General features: G+C 39.5%; 1 protein-coding gene across 1 annotated transcript; it reads left to right on the plus strand.

Moving 5' to 3' along the window:
• Positions 1-3522: 3522 nt before the first annotated feature.
• LOC103371207 (E3 ubiquitin-protein ligase RNF126) lies at positions 3523-13429 on the plus strand. Its single transcript, XM_008300457.1, has 9 exons — positions 3523-3634; positions 6826-6884; positions 7634-7694; positions 8429-8664; positions 8811-8879; positions 8972-9041; positions 9196-9289; positions 10814-10929; positions 11025-13429. The coding sequence occupies exons 1-9, from the start codon at positions 3560-3562 to the stop codon at positions 11202-11204; spliced, it is 960 nt and encodes a 319-aa protein (XP_008298679.1). The 5' UTR covers positions 3523-3559; the 3' UTR covers positions 11205-13429.
• The last annotated feature ends 1226 nt before the right edge of the window (positions 13430-14655 follow it).

The following is a 14655-nucleotide window of genomic DNA, read 5'->3' on the forward strand; positions in this document are numbered from 1 at the left end:
GACAGCCTTCATCTTTTTTAATCAAAGAACCAGATATGTTTAAACGCAATAGTTAACCAGGAACTGATGATTTAACCGAGAGAGTTTTATGTTCCTCCAACGCACCAGAAGCGCTCCAAGTGTGAGTCATCCTACATTTCACATTCATATTGGGAGAAAAAAAAATTCATAGACGTATTAGGGAGAAGATCTTTTAATACATCCATGTGGAAAAACACAAGAGTGATGAATGGGAATTTTATTTTCAGAACTAAGAGCGCCCAAAATAGCTCCTCTGACTTCTCAATTCTATTTTGACATGACGTCGGAATGGGACGTAATTTTAGGGATCACCAAAGTTTTTAAAGCTATTCCCGGTGGAACATGTATGTCTGTAGGAAATCACATTTTATGGCAATCCATCTGATAGTTTTTTTTGAGCCAATTTAATAGCTGTCAGGATGTTTCAGTCTGGATCAAAGTGGTGCACTTTGCTATTCCTGTTCCACACCATTAGCATTGCTGAAACATGTTTAGCAATAAAAACAAATTGCACTGTAGCACTGAAGTAAACACAGAGACACACTGAAAGAATGAAATGTGCAAAAAAAAAAAAAAATGGTAATGATCAGATCAGGTTACCGCAATCTAATGAAACAATAAAAGCAGATAAAGTTAAACTCTGCTGAAACATCTGCAGTGAGTAACCACAAACACCCCACTACAACACAGTTGGTTGAACCCTAAATTGTTAATTGTACACATATGTTCCTCTAGCAACATCTATATTTTGTTAGCTGCTCAGTGATGTAATCCCAAACACTTATGTACCAATGCTGTATCATGGGATTTTGTTCTGGAACACAAGTAGAGTGGAAAAACACTGCACAGAACAGAAGGGATACCTGCTGTGATCCAGATATGAGTATATGCATGTTCATGGATGTGCTGGGTTTATTTTGTTAGAGACAGCTTTGACCATCACTGCCTTCTTGCTGTTTGTTCAGGGATCTTGCAGTGTGTGTGTGTGTGTGTGTGTGTGTGTGTGCGTGCGCGCCTGATGCACAGGTCTTGTGACACATGGCCTCAGACAGAGTGTGTCTGGACGAAGCGAGAGTCTTCGATGGGTGGGACTGAAAACAAGTGACGCATGACTAAGAGGCCCAGGAAGTTCCAGCAGGCGGCTGTTATTGCTGATTGTGTGGATGTGCGTGTCTGCGTGTGTGTGTTTGTGCGTGTATGCGAGTCTGATTCGGGGGCCCACAGGGACAGTGTGGGGCAATCCTGGCTGGAGTGTCTGGAAAAACTCTATGGAGTGACAAAAGCAGCAGTGTCCCTTGCAGCATATCTGTCTGCTGCCTTGGCTCCAACGCTCTACTGCTTTTACAATGTAAGAGAAATTAAACCACAAAAAGTAGGTCAGGAAAACGACGAAAGATGTGTTAAATAAGTCACTTGGTTTGAATGTATGTGCACATACATGCACATGCATACAAAAAGCTACTCTATTGCAGTGCTGGTACACTTTCAAATCTTGCAGTCTTCTAAAATACAGTGTTTTAATCCACATTACAGCAAGAAATACATCTATACTTCCTCATAAGAAGAGCAGTTTACCTGCAGAAGGAAACATTTTTGGTGTGAATATCTCCAATCCAGCTTTTTGACTGACCTAAAACTACATGATATGGGAGGCCTCTCAGTCTGGCAAGAGTTGTTTTCTGCTGCTCACATGACCTCACTCTGACCCACAGTCACTCACTCCCCAGATTGCATTGCTACAATGAGCATTCGACTGCAATGGCTGTGACGCACTGGGTGCAGGGAGACAATGGCTTACCTCAGCCAGGCAGACATAGCAAACCTCGGTGCTATCAGACCCTCTCTAATCTCGGTCCATGGGACAGCCGAGTCTTTCCAGCTCCCACATCACCGGATCAGACACAACACCGACCTAGAAAGCACATTAGGACCTAACTGGGTTACAGTGTGAGCTCTACTGTATTGAAACATGCAGTCTTTTCATCATGATTAATGACTATGTTTTGCATTCTGTGTTGAAAATGCAGATATTGTTTCTCTAACATTTTGCAGTTGGCTTACTGAATGCATAACAGAAAAGTTTTTTTTTCTGCATGCGTAAATACACACTGAATCCATCCAGTATTTTTCATGCAAAAACAACCATAACACATCTATCCAGCTGGTAGCATCCAGGGCTACTGTCCTCAAGAGCATGAAACCAAATGTTTTCACGTAAAAATCAGGCCAGAATGCTTGAGAGCCACGATTGGCTGACGGGCGGTCGGATGGGAACTCCTACTTACTCTCAACATGTCCTGCCAAGCACACAATATACTCCAGACATGAGTGGCATGTTTATAGCCAGCAGTCTGCCGCAAGAGTGATCACATTTAGGATACCTGTGAAAAAAATATATATAGCTGAAATTTTATTTGACAGTTTGACAGACCTGAAAACAAAATAAAAATCTGTAATTTTGTCCTCCAGATCTTATGTAACTAAGTCACTTCTGAGACCTTCACTGCTATCTCAGGGCCAACAGATAGACGCCAGCGAGAATTTGGTTGTGTTCATGTAAAACAAGACACCGTGTGAAACGTTACTTCTTTACTGTTTTGTGTCTGAGGACTGACACTTAATAAAATGCTTCCTGGAAAAGCTGTCAGATAATCAAGGACAAAATACAAATCCGCCATTAAAGAGACGTGTTTTTAAAAAACAGATGCTGCGCAACTTATGAACAATTCAAGTATGCCTGTTGGGCTCATAAGGTGGTTGACAGGAATCCAATGGAAAAGTAACATGTGTCAAAATAAATCAAGTGTGATGCCAGATTGCAAAAACACATCTCTGGTTTTCATGTGAGGAGGGGGAGCGAGGGGTTACCGTGAACCTGCAGGGACAACAGGAGTTCAGTGGAGACACAGTGTGGTGGTGCATGATACCGGTTTGTTGGGGGGGCGTATTACACTAACCATTCCTCTGTTCCTGTTTCTGCATTGGCATGTGAGTGTGAAATAGTGAAATATTAAGCAAGATTCTGCAGCATATGATAGCCTCACTGATCCTATAGGAAAAAGGGAAACAAACCTTTCGAGGGGTGTGTTGTATTTTCAGCCACTGACTACAATGTGAAATACAGTAACTCAACACTTGATACACAAAAGCACCACCATGTGGCAATATTTAGTAATTCACGTTTGTGAATATAGGATTTAGAGATATTGATTATTTAGTATTTTTTTGTGCATGTGTGAGTTTTGATGTTTGAATTCATTTGTTTATATTGAATAAAATGCATTTATTCCAATAAATCTATAGTACAATTCACAGTCACAGAAATTCTGTTAAATGCAGAAAAAAAATACGTATTTTCTGGATGTTTAGGCTGACAGTATTTTTATTTATAAAACGCATTTATATATGCAGCGTGTGTGATGTAATGCAGTCATTTCAAATCACATGGTCGTCGTATGTTCCAGTGGGTCAACATTGTCCCTCTCGGTGCTCCGTAGTCCTTCCTCCTCCTCTCCGCCTGTCTGTTTAGTGGCTAAAGATGGCTGAAGCTCCTCCATGGCCCAGCCGGTTCTTCTGTCACAGGTGCTCCGCAGAGATTAGCCCTCGGCTTCCCGTAAGTACCGCAGACAGAAATTACAGATATAGACAGCTGGACAACAAAACAACTCAGCGGCGTTGGTGTTTGCTCAGCAGATATCGCTTGTAGCAGCGGGACAACAGTTAGCATGCTAACAGTATTAGCTAGCTCCCGTTTATCTTGCTAACGCTAACCAGTTAGCTCGTTATCTAAACAGAGGATCTGTCAACATACACACACTAACTGCGTAGTCACTACACACGGGACACTGCGGCTTTACGTATATAATGTTTAGTGACGTATAGCGAATTCTCATGTTGTGTTTTTTTCTATGCGTGTTAGCCCATCGTTAGCTGTATTGACTAGCACCGATGGTAAATTGTAATGTTAACGCTGCCATCGCGTTTAAACGTCGATTTTTTTTCTCTCTTCTCTTTTTTCTTCTGACACGAGTCTATCTTAAGACTGCCTGTGCCAGATTGGTAATCGATTATGTGAATGATCCAGCGGCAACAATGCCACTGCGTCCTTGTTCTTGTTTTGCCATTCAGTGAAACACATAAGTGGCATGTCTGTCACAAGCTAGAATGATCCGTCACAGAACAGTAAATGTGCTCTTTACAATGTCAAACATCAGCCGTCTGTAGATTGTTTCTGTAGGTTGCTGGCAATGACTGGTGGTCACATTAACAGCTCATACAACTGCTGGTTCATTGTTTAGAATAGCCCGTTAGTATTCACTTGTCATTTCAACTCTAAAAATGTACAATAAAATGACATATTGTGGAAATCAGGGTTAGGGTATAAAAACACAAAAAAACAAAATGACAGCAGATGCAGCACAACAAAGATTATTTTATTTTATTGTGGAAAGTAAAGCAGACACTTATAGTTCACATTCTTTGACATATATTGTGATATCAGAATATATAGGACTATAGATGATTTAAATATCTCAATTTGGAAGGAACTTATTATTTTAGAGTAATTGGGGAGACTTTGTAGGAGAGTGCATCTTCATTTAAATTTGGATGTATTTATTTTTGCTGTTTGGACTCTTTCCTACATTGTGTGATACTGGTAAAGGTATCCAAAATGTTTTTTTTTGCTTTAGGTTTGCATTCATCGTACAGTGCTTTGTAACTCTGATTTTAAGTGGCCGAATAAATTAGTCATGTTTCCTCATGAAGTGACAATTTTCAAGATGCTGCAGAGTTCCTGTTTTTGGTCTACACCATCCTTTGTTTAGCCAAAAATATTTCCATACAACTGATGTTGTGCTTCTTTTTGCAGCCAAACCTTCCTTTTCATTGTGCATATGTGGAGCCTGTATGTCAACAGACTCTTCATCTTGTAAATAAAGTTGAAAAAAAAAAATCCAGAAAACAATCAGCGTGACCAAGAACCCTGAAATCAGTACATTATGTTCTGTCACAAAGACTTTTCTTGTAGACCGGTCATAGAAAATGAGAACTGTGCAAGTTTTGATTTTGCAACAAACAACAACAACAAAAAAAATAATGTGTGACTTCTTTCTCTTTGCACTTCCTGCAATGTGACTACCGCACATGCACACATCGCAGTGTTGATGCTGAAATAATATATCGTGCAGCTCTAGCAGAAGGTGTTACATTTATTTATGGTGACAAGTTTAAGTGTGGTTTTGAGTTGGCTTAAATGCTGGTTTGCTATAAGGTGTTTAGCACAGGGTCAGCTACTCTGTTAAGGTTTGCAAGTATCGCTTTGGATGCCAGAGACTTCATGGTAACATTTCTGTCCTGAGAGGAGGAATAAAGACCCTAAGACCCAGTGAACTCCACCAACATGTGATTTGTACCTTTTATAATGTAAATCCATGCATCAATGCTGGAATGTAATCAGATCAGCTGGACCGCATTTGCAGGTGGTCAAGCTCGCATTGTGGTCAAATCTCAGCCTGACATGAACGCGTTCTAAACAGCATTACCTCGGTCAAATTTATCGCTGTATAACAAATTGTATCTTCATTATTATCACAATATGAACATGCTTAATTAACTCATGGCAAAAGACTGCCTGACATTCATAGTCTGCTCATGAACATTGGCCCATCAGTTGGCACCCTGGACACAATGGTTTCACACCATTCAACCAATTAAATGAAACTTGAAATGACAATCTGTTTGGTTGGGTATTCGTGTGCAGTTCAAAGTAATTCATTTATTTTCTTTGCGTCTGCCAATTTTGTCTATTAGCCATATGCTATTCAATGTTTGTGGTTTAAATTAGCACCGTGCCTATTCAAGCAGATACAAACTGTATAGTTAATACACTTTTTATTGGTTTATTTATAGGAAGTCAGATTATGACTGCAGGATGGAACACTGTTGTTGCACATCGCAGGTTTTCCTTACATCTGAAGGCCTGGTATAAGTGCATGTATTGGAATGCAATCAATAAATCAGCCAGACACCATTTGTTGGCCATTGTGACCAGATCTTAGCCTGGTGTGAATGCAGTCCGTACAGCATTAGCACTCTTGGGGTAATTTCTGACCCTTTCAGCCTGCCTAAGGATTTGCTGATAGGGTCAGATAGGGTTACACACATTTGAAGTATGCTTTCTGTAATGGCACAGCTAGTCGAACAAGATAAGATAATCCTTTTGTTCTAAAGAGGGCAAGCTCACACTGTCACAGCAGCAGACGATAGTGGAGAAATGCAGGATTGATGGAGGAACAAAGACAGATTCATCTAAATGTGGAAAAGATCAACATTGTTATTCGATATGTGGAAACTACTGATATTGTTTTGCATGTAGAAAGTATTGATATTATACAGTCTTTTTCATGTATGAAATATTCATAATGTGCAGGTTTGATTGAACTAATGTCTCAGTGTTATCTCAATAGAAGGTGTTGAGGACAGGGGGAAGTACATCCTCTGCTGACCTTCTTGTCCAAAATATTGACAATCCACCAAATCTGTTGCATCTCAAAGAGAGACAATTTGGTGCTTCTTCTTTGCTCATGGCTTTAAGTTGTCTCTTTCATCTTTAGCTCGACAGTCGCCTGTCAGATTTGTGAACTAAAACGATTTGTATTAATTCAGCGATTGCTCTATTTTAGGTTTAATCAGCGAGTTACAGTTTACATTTGCCACACAGTGACACTCTAATGAGCTCTTTCTGTCTCTAATTCACAGTAAAGACTGAATGTTATGTTTTGGTTTCTGCTAATGTCTCTTCAGGAGTATACGTGTCCAAGATGTGAGTCAGGGTTCATCGAGGAGCTGCTGGAAGAGAGGAGGTGTGTATAAAATGTATATTATGTTTACTTTACTACATCGAAGGTAGTATTTTTTTCCCCAATTTGTGACTGTATTTATTGGAGAATCAGTTTGAAGATTCTTCCCCCATTAGATGAGGATGGTGACAGTTGTGGTTTTTCACTTCATATGTTCAGCCGTTATTCCTTATAATGTTTCTCCAACCTACAGTCGCTGGCATTTAAGCTGTAAATCCCTTCTGTACACCTGCAGCTTTAAAGAATATCAATGGGAGTTTGAGTCTTTGCCCTGTACTCTAAATCTACATGTGTCAGCTTTTCAACATCTACATTTGATTTGAGTCTCAAAGAGATTGTGGATCTCACTTGTTGTTCTCTTAAATTTTGTTGCTCGTGCTAATAGATGCAATCTTAAAGCTGTGTATGGCAGAATCTCCATTTTTCATTTAGAGTGGGCATAAAAAACAAACAAAAACAAAAAAAAACTAAAGTTAACACTGGGTGCTACCCAACAGTATTAACATGGGCTTCTGCCTTTATTGGGTCAGCTTGATGCTGCATTTTCATTTGTTATCATCTGATCATGGTAAAAAAAAAAAAGCTTTACAACTGAGACCACAGCTGCTGTGTTTCACATGTGAAGTCAGAAAGTAGAGGAGTTCTGGAGAAGAAATAGCAGAAAACCATTGTATCGTAAATGTTTGAAAATATGAAATCTATGAGACGTAGTGAAGTAAAATGTATTTACTGTAACTTTGTCCACTGTTTAGTGCTGACAATGGCTCCATGTCTACTATCTCCAGCGGGCCCCAGAACCAGCAACCATTTGAGGTTTGTAAGCCGTTCTTTGCTTAGACTTTATCTCGATCACATAACCTTTCTCTACACCACTCTCACTCCTTTATGAACACTGTTGCATAATAGAGTCAGCATTTCTTAAAACTGCTTCCATTGACGTTTGTGCTGATCCGGTACGAGACGTGGTGTAAGTTATCATAGGTTTCCACTTCTGCTTTTGCAACTGCTCTGTACAGTGATATTATTTTGAATGATTGGGCTGTTTTAGCTTTGCCCAGTCAAATAGGTGCTGTTTTTAACTTGATTGGTAGTTTATGTAACCTCTGTGGGAACACGTCGACTGAAACACACTGGGACTGTAATGATACTGTTTCCTCAGTAATCGAGGAAAGTTTGTGTGTCAGCAGGTGTTTCACCTCTCATCCAAGAGGCCTCTTTAGTTCTGAGAACTGAGAATTGAAGAAGCCTCTTGGATTAGAGGTGAAACATCTCCTAGAAGAGAAGTCCAGTTGCTTTTTACTGAAGCTTCTAGGATTACCGCGACCTGGATGACTGAGAATCTACACACACGTATGTCAGCAGGCGTTCTGTGATTTTTCCACTGGGATGAAATTTGACCTGATAGTCAACACGGCTCTTGAACGTTCCCGTAGTGTTGTTTTAACTGTAAATAGTTCAAGTTAAGTAGAGAAATCACAAAGTGTCACTGCTTTCTATTTTACCGCCAGTTTCTCAGTCTGTTTGCTTTGATGTATTTTGTCTTCCAGAATGCAGACCAGCACTTGTTTACATTCCCGTCGGGCTATGGTCAGTTCGCCCTGGGTGTCTTCGATGACAGCTTCGACTTCGGGGCTGGACTGGGAACAGAGGACAACCGGGACGCAGAGAACCGTCGGGAAAGGGAAACGGCATCACGGCAACGATATGGCGCCAGGCAACCGAGAAGTCGTCACGGTTCAAGGCGGCAAGCAGGGCGACATGAGGGAGTTCCTACTTTAGAGGGGTAGGAAGTACAGTTAATGACTCGCTGGACCGGAGTCCTGCATGTCCTTGTTTTATCAACCATCTCTGAGCTTAAATTGTTAACTTAATAGCCCAAATGACAGTCTCCCACAACCATTACATACTTTTTATGTTCTTTTTTTGTAGAATCATTCAGCAGCTAGTGAATGGAATAATTGCACCCACTGCAATGCCAAATATTGGTGTTGGTCCCTGGTGAGTCTGTGGAGCAGAGCGGTAAAAGATTGAAAAGCAAATTCACAGCAAAATGTGCTTCATTTGATCTAATACCACTCTTCTTTTTAAAGGGGCGTTCTTCACTCAAATCCTATGGACTATGCTTGGGGGGCTAATGGACTAGATGCTATTATAACACAGGTAAGACATTTTCTAATGTCAGACGGATGAGATTTTTGTTCTTTTAATTGGATGTACACATTTTAGGTGTTTGTCTGCATGACACACACTAATGCGCATACAGCATGTGTTTCATTTAATTTCCTTTCTAACAATTTTCTCCTCTAATGTTTAGTTATTAAACCAGTTTGAGAACACGGGACCTCCGCCTGCTGATAGGGATAAAATAAAAAGTCTTCCTACAGTACAAATTACAGATGAACATGTTGGTAAGTTAAAAGATGACGACTGCCACTGGTGTCATGGAATGTTTTATGGCTGCTTCCCTTTTTTTTTCTATCAGATGAACTACTATTCTCAAAGTGGGGCAGCAGTGTAATTTTCTTGAAAATGACTGTTTATAACCTCTTTTTTCATTACAATCTAATTTAATGGAAATTCCATTTGCCCGACAAACTGGCTTCATGAGCCTTCATCAGGTTATAAAATTATAAGGTTATTGATTTTGAAGCGTCTTACCACGGGCTACTGTGGGTTCAAAGGCAAGGTCCATGATCGTGCTGAAAACTTTCTGGTGACGGATTCTTAAAATGTTCTTGATGCTTCTTATTTGTGGATTAATAATCAACCATTGGAGAAATCTATAGTCATATTAAAACCATCATGTAGCAGTCAATACAAAACTTATATTTAATAGTCAGACATGTTTTGCATCATAAACTCCCTCTGTACTGGGTCCTAATAACTTAACACATTCATCACATCAGTTTTTTTAGAGTTGGTTGTGCAACTTCCCATCTGCATAACTAATAGAAGGTCAAACCAGTAGCGCAGCATCAAAGCATCTCTGAAAGTAGACCTGTTGGACTTCCATCTCATTTTTAATTTTGCAGAACCCAAATGGGTTTACTGTGGCTGTTTGCTATTAACCCGCCCTGAACCCCAAGACATTTCTGGGCGTTTCTGATACCGTCACATTTTATTCACTCTTTTTTTTTTTTTTTTACTGAAAGTTCTGCACCTCTATTAAAACAGTACAGCCATGACTAATAGTAGAGAGAGCTCAGAATGTGTCCTGTGCAGTATGACAGTTATGATGCCATAAAATTTGCAAAGAAGACAAAAATAAAAGTTGATTTCTTTTAAATTATTTATTTTACAAAAATGACTAAAACCTGGAATCAGTATCTACATTTTTCCAAATGCTCCATTCTAGGAAAAAAAAATAAGATTCTACATACTATAGACAATTTGCTACTTATATTTTAACTTGTGTTCTGTGTAAACACATTGTGCAGTTCAGCCCAGGTCAGCCAAATAATCCTTATTTTTTCTGTCATGTGACTTGGCTGCAGCTGAGTCACACATGGCTTCACAGTTGTGCTGAGGAGTGTAAAATGTTCTGGTTTTCATAAATCTAATGAGATCAAATGTGTTTTTCAAATGTAACATTCAGAATTAAGTGATTTTGATCCAATATCACTATTTAAAACTTTGATTTGGTTACATTTTTGATTGAACTGCATGTCACACATGATTAGTGTCGGACATTCAAAAATCTAATTTTTTTTTACAGTTTTTAGAGTTTGTGTCTCCTAAATGGTGTCAATTTGGTAATTTTTACATACCTTTGAAACACATCAGTGGCTTTTAGAGTTCAGAGGGTTACAACTGTTAAATTGAGATTTTTAAAAATAAGAATACAGTGTCAGTTTTTGGCTAAACTTTAATCTAAAACCGATGTAAAAATCTGTTTTAAATCACATTTAACATCACTTATTTTTGACATCCAGCTTCGGGACTGGAATGTCCAGTGTGTAAAGAAGATTACAGCGTCGGAGAAAACGTGAGGCAGCTCCCATGCAATCACATGTTCCACAATGATTGCATAGTCCCCTGGCTGGAACAGGTACCATCTACTCAGTTCTCTTTCCACTCACACAACATATTGACTGGTTGCTCTGTAAAACCTCGGGACTAAAACAGCTTCGTGTTTTTCTCCAGCATGACACGTGTCCAGTGTGCAGGAAGAGCTTGAGTGGACAGAACACAGCAACGAACCCTCCAGAACTATCAGGGATGAACTTTACCTCCTCTTCTTCTTCCTCCTCATCCTCTTCATCCTCCTCTACCCCCCAGTCCTCAAGTTCGACCAGCAATGAGAACTCCACTGATAACTCTTAGAGAGGACGACTGTCCTTTTCATCCTACGAGCTGTTTATAGCTCCTAGGCTGCTGTACTTCAGAGCAGTGACCTCCATTCTCTCCCTGCAGAAGGGCAGAGACCTGAGTGTATCCCGCCAGGAGCACTCACGCCTGATTCAGGGGTAAGTGATACATGGGGCTACATGTATTTCTGCCCGTCCTGTTGCTCCCACCTTCATCAGGAATCTGAACAAAGGAAGGGCGGAGGCCTGGAGTGCAGCTTCTGTCAGGGAGGATGTGGAGAAGCATTGAAACTTCTCGAGGCTCGATCTGCTCGACTCGCTTCATACAAGAGGAGAAAATAATGGAATCCAAAGGTAGAAGATCATGAACAACAGGACAGTTGCTGTTCTTTTTTTTTTTTTTAACCTCTAGACTTGTATGGTTTAAGATGACCCACTTTTTCCAATGGAGCAGAAAAGAAATGTACAGTTATTCCTTCTTTTTTTATAAGTAGCATTCATATCTCACAGATAAGATGACGCAAAGTGCACTGTCGTGTACTGGTGAAGTGTGCACTGAAGTTTCTTCGTGATTTGGAAGAACATTACATTTGATCCCTTTAGCTCTTAAGATAACGGCAGCGACAATAATTCATATAATTATTTTATTGTCAAGCTCCACTTGCCGTTTTAAGATTACCTGACACCAGGTAAAACCGTTGGCACTTGAAATTATGCGTATAATTGCAGTAATTTTTGTGTTTGGATAATAATGTCGATCATGAAATTACATACATCAGGATTTATTTACATTTTTATCTGCAAGCCTAAAACCTGGAACCAGTTTTCATACAATCCACTCAGAAACATTTCAGTGCAGTTGTGCTTTTTAACTTAATTATAAATTAAATATTTTGCCAGTTGAAAACCTTGATTTGCAGTATGAACATGTACAAAAACAAATTAACCAGTATGAAAATAAAGATATTTGGGTGCTATCACTCATTTCATGGAAGTCATTTCCAGTGTCTGTTTTTATAACGTTCTTTTAAGGGATAATTAAGGAGCAGCAGGGGTCTTAAGAAATGGACTCAAAAACTACTAGTCATTGTGGGGGAGCTGTGGCTCAGGTGGTAGAGCAGGTTGTCTACTAATCACAAGGTTGATGGTTTGATCCCCGGCTCCTCTACATGCCAAAGTGTCCTTGGGCAAGACACTAAACCTAATAGTCGCTCCAGATGGCGGGCGAGCGCCTTGCATGGAAGCAGCTGTTGGCATGTGAGCGTCTCTGTGAATGGGTGAAGTGGAGGCAGAATTAGATTTACATTGTAAAGTGCTTTGAGTTACAGTAAAGTGGAAAAGCTCTGTGTGCATGCAGAGCATTTAAATGTTTTACCTGTTCATTCAGATAGCAGATGGGAGTGCATTAATACAAAAAAAAAAAAGAATTTATATGAGGTTGTTTCAATTAAAAAACAAAACTAGTATGGTGACATTTTTTTCAAACAACAGGGAAGTTGTGAGCAGGTCTGCTCTGCTTTTCCCGGTTTAAATTATTTGTTCCTTTCACGACGCCTCACAGACTCTTAGAACAAACCAGGCAGCAACCTGGGAACAATAACCCTATTAGCGAGCACCGTTGGACGTGCTTTCAATGCATAATAAGGTTTTGAGATCATTTTGTACTTTCAAAGCGAGGCCCGGGCCACAGGCATGCAGATAGTAAACAGAGTGCGTGTTAAAACCGTTACCGGTGTGCTTTCCTGCTTAATGTTATCAATGAACCAATAAATTCTGCTTCCTTTTATTGTTCAGCCATATGGGTGTATTTCCTCCACATTGTACTGCTTCTCTCCTCAGGGGTTCATTTTCAAAGGCCTTTAATCTGAGGGGGGATTGTTGTTACGGACAGAACATTGGTCTGGCTAGAAGACGAATGGATACGTTTGACTTCACATTGTGAATTTGTTGATTCATATACAGTTTTTTTTCTTAACATTGTGGTTGTGTTTGTGCCTTGTAATGACATACATTGGAGTATGGTGAGCTCGTTTAATGTTTGTTTTTTATAGGATCAGTGGTACTACAGTTTAATGTCTACCAGTTAGCACTTTAAGATTGTGAAAATGTAGATGGGCAGCTTCTTCTGGTGTTAGTTTGAATTTGTAATGGATTTAGGTTTTGTGAGGCTGCAAAAAAACATCTTGTAACAAATTCAGCGCATGTAGAAACAACAAAAACTGATTAAAAAGGTTGGCGGCATTCTTTATTTTTAGGAAACCATTAATATCACAGCACTTTGGGAATATCTAAGTAATAATCTTAAATATACTCCAGCAAACTGTAAATTTTAGTCTGACTGCTCAACACTTCTACACAGAAATTTGCAAGAAGTGCTTCATCACTGTTTCTTTCAGTCGTCTGTGTTTTAGTTACACATACTCCTGCATCACCTTTTTTTTTTTTTGTGTTAGCATTTCAGTTGTTCTGTCATGTCCAGCGGTGGTGTTAAGCTCAGTCGCATCGGTTTCTCTGCAAACCAGCCGAGATGTTTGGTGTGCAGGGTGGGATGAGTTTCTACATTATTAAGAAGGGCTTTGTATTTTCTGTTTTTGTCTCCGATTGCTAAAGACTGAGCCCACACTCTTACAAGCTCCAAGCATTTCAAGTTCTTGCAGTCCAAGGGGAGGAATCTCAACTATTCAGTGTGTTCATACTGCAAACATTTCCCTGCATACAATGGCTCGATATATGCTCTCAGACACCGGCTGAGGAACCCATTAAGCCTAAATGTGCAATATTTGTTTTGTTTTTCTGTTTATTATCTGAAAGGTGTGACCCGAATGTTCATTATTTTTTCATTATATTCTTGCTTCTGATTTGCCAGTTTGTTTTAAAAAATGTTTTGGAAAATATTCAGGTTAAGGACATTCTGTACAAAACCCCTGTAAGCAACAACAAGATATAATAAAATATGACGCTAGTATCTTAAAAGCACATTTAAAACACTTGTAGTACTTTCGTTGGAGTTGGATAAAATGAACCGCTCCATTGAGATGAGACGAAAAAGAAAAAAGGCAGATATTGCTCAGGAAAAAACAAAATGACATAAGAAATGCAGTGCCTAAAAAGTAGAAAAGCAAAAGATGGAAGTACAATACATGACTTTATATATATATTTATACTTTATATTTCTAAAATAAGTGAGCTAAAATAAGGATAGAATAGAAAAATTAAAAAACAATGCTTGCAGTTATGGCACGTGGGTTCTCTCTGGGTTCTCCAGCTTCCTCCCACACAGTCCAAAAACATGTTGAGGTTAATTGGTGATTCTAAATTGTCTGTAGGTGTGAATGTGAGTGTGCTTGGTTGTCTGTCTCTAAGTGTAGCCCTGTGATAGACTGGTGACCTGTCCAGGGTGTAACCTGCCTTCACCCTAAATCAACTGGAATAGGCTCCAGCCCCCCCACGACCCTAATGAGGATTAA

This window comes from Stegastes partitus, unplaced genomic scaffold (assembly GCF_000690725.1).
Source record: "Stegastes partitus isolate 25-593 unplaced genomic scaffold, Stegastes_partitus-1.0.2 Scaffold33, whole genome shotgun sequence".
Lineage (NCBI taxonomy): Eukaryota > Metazoa > Chordata > Actinopteri > Pomacentridae > Stegastes > Stegastes partitus.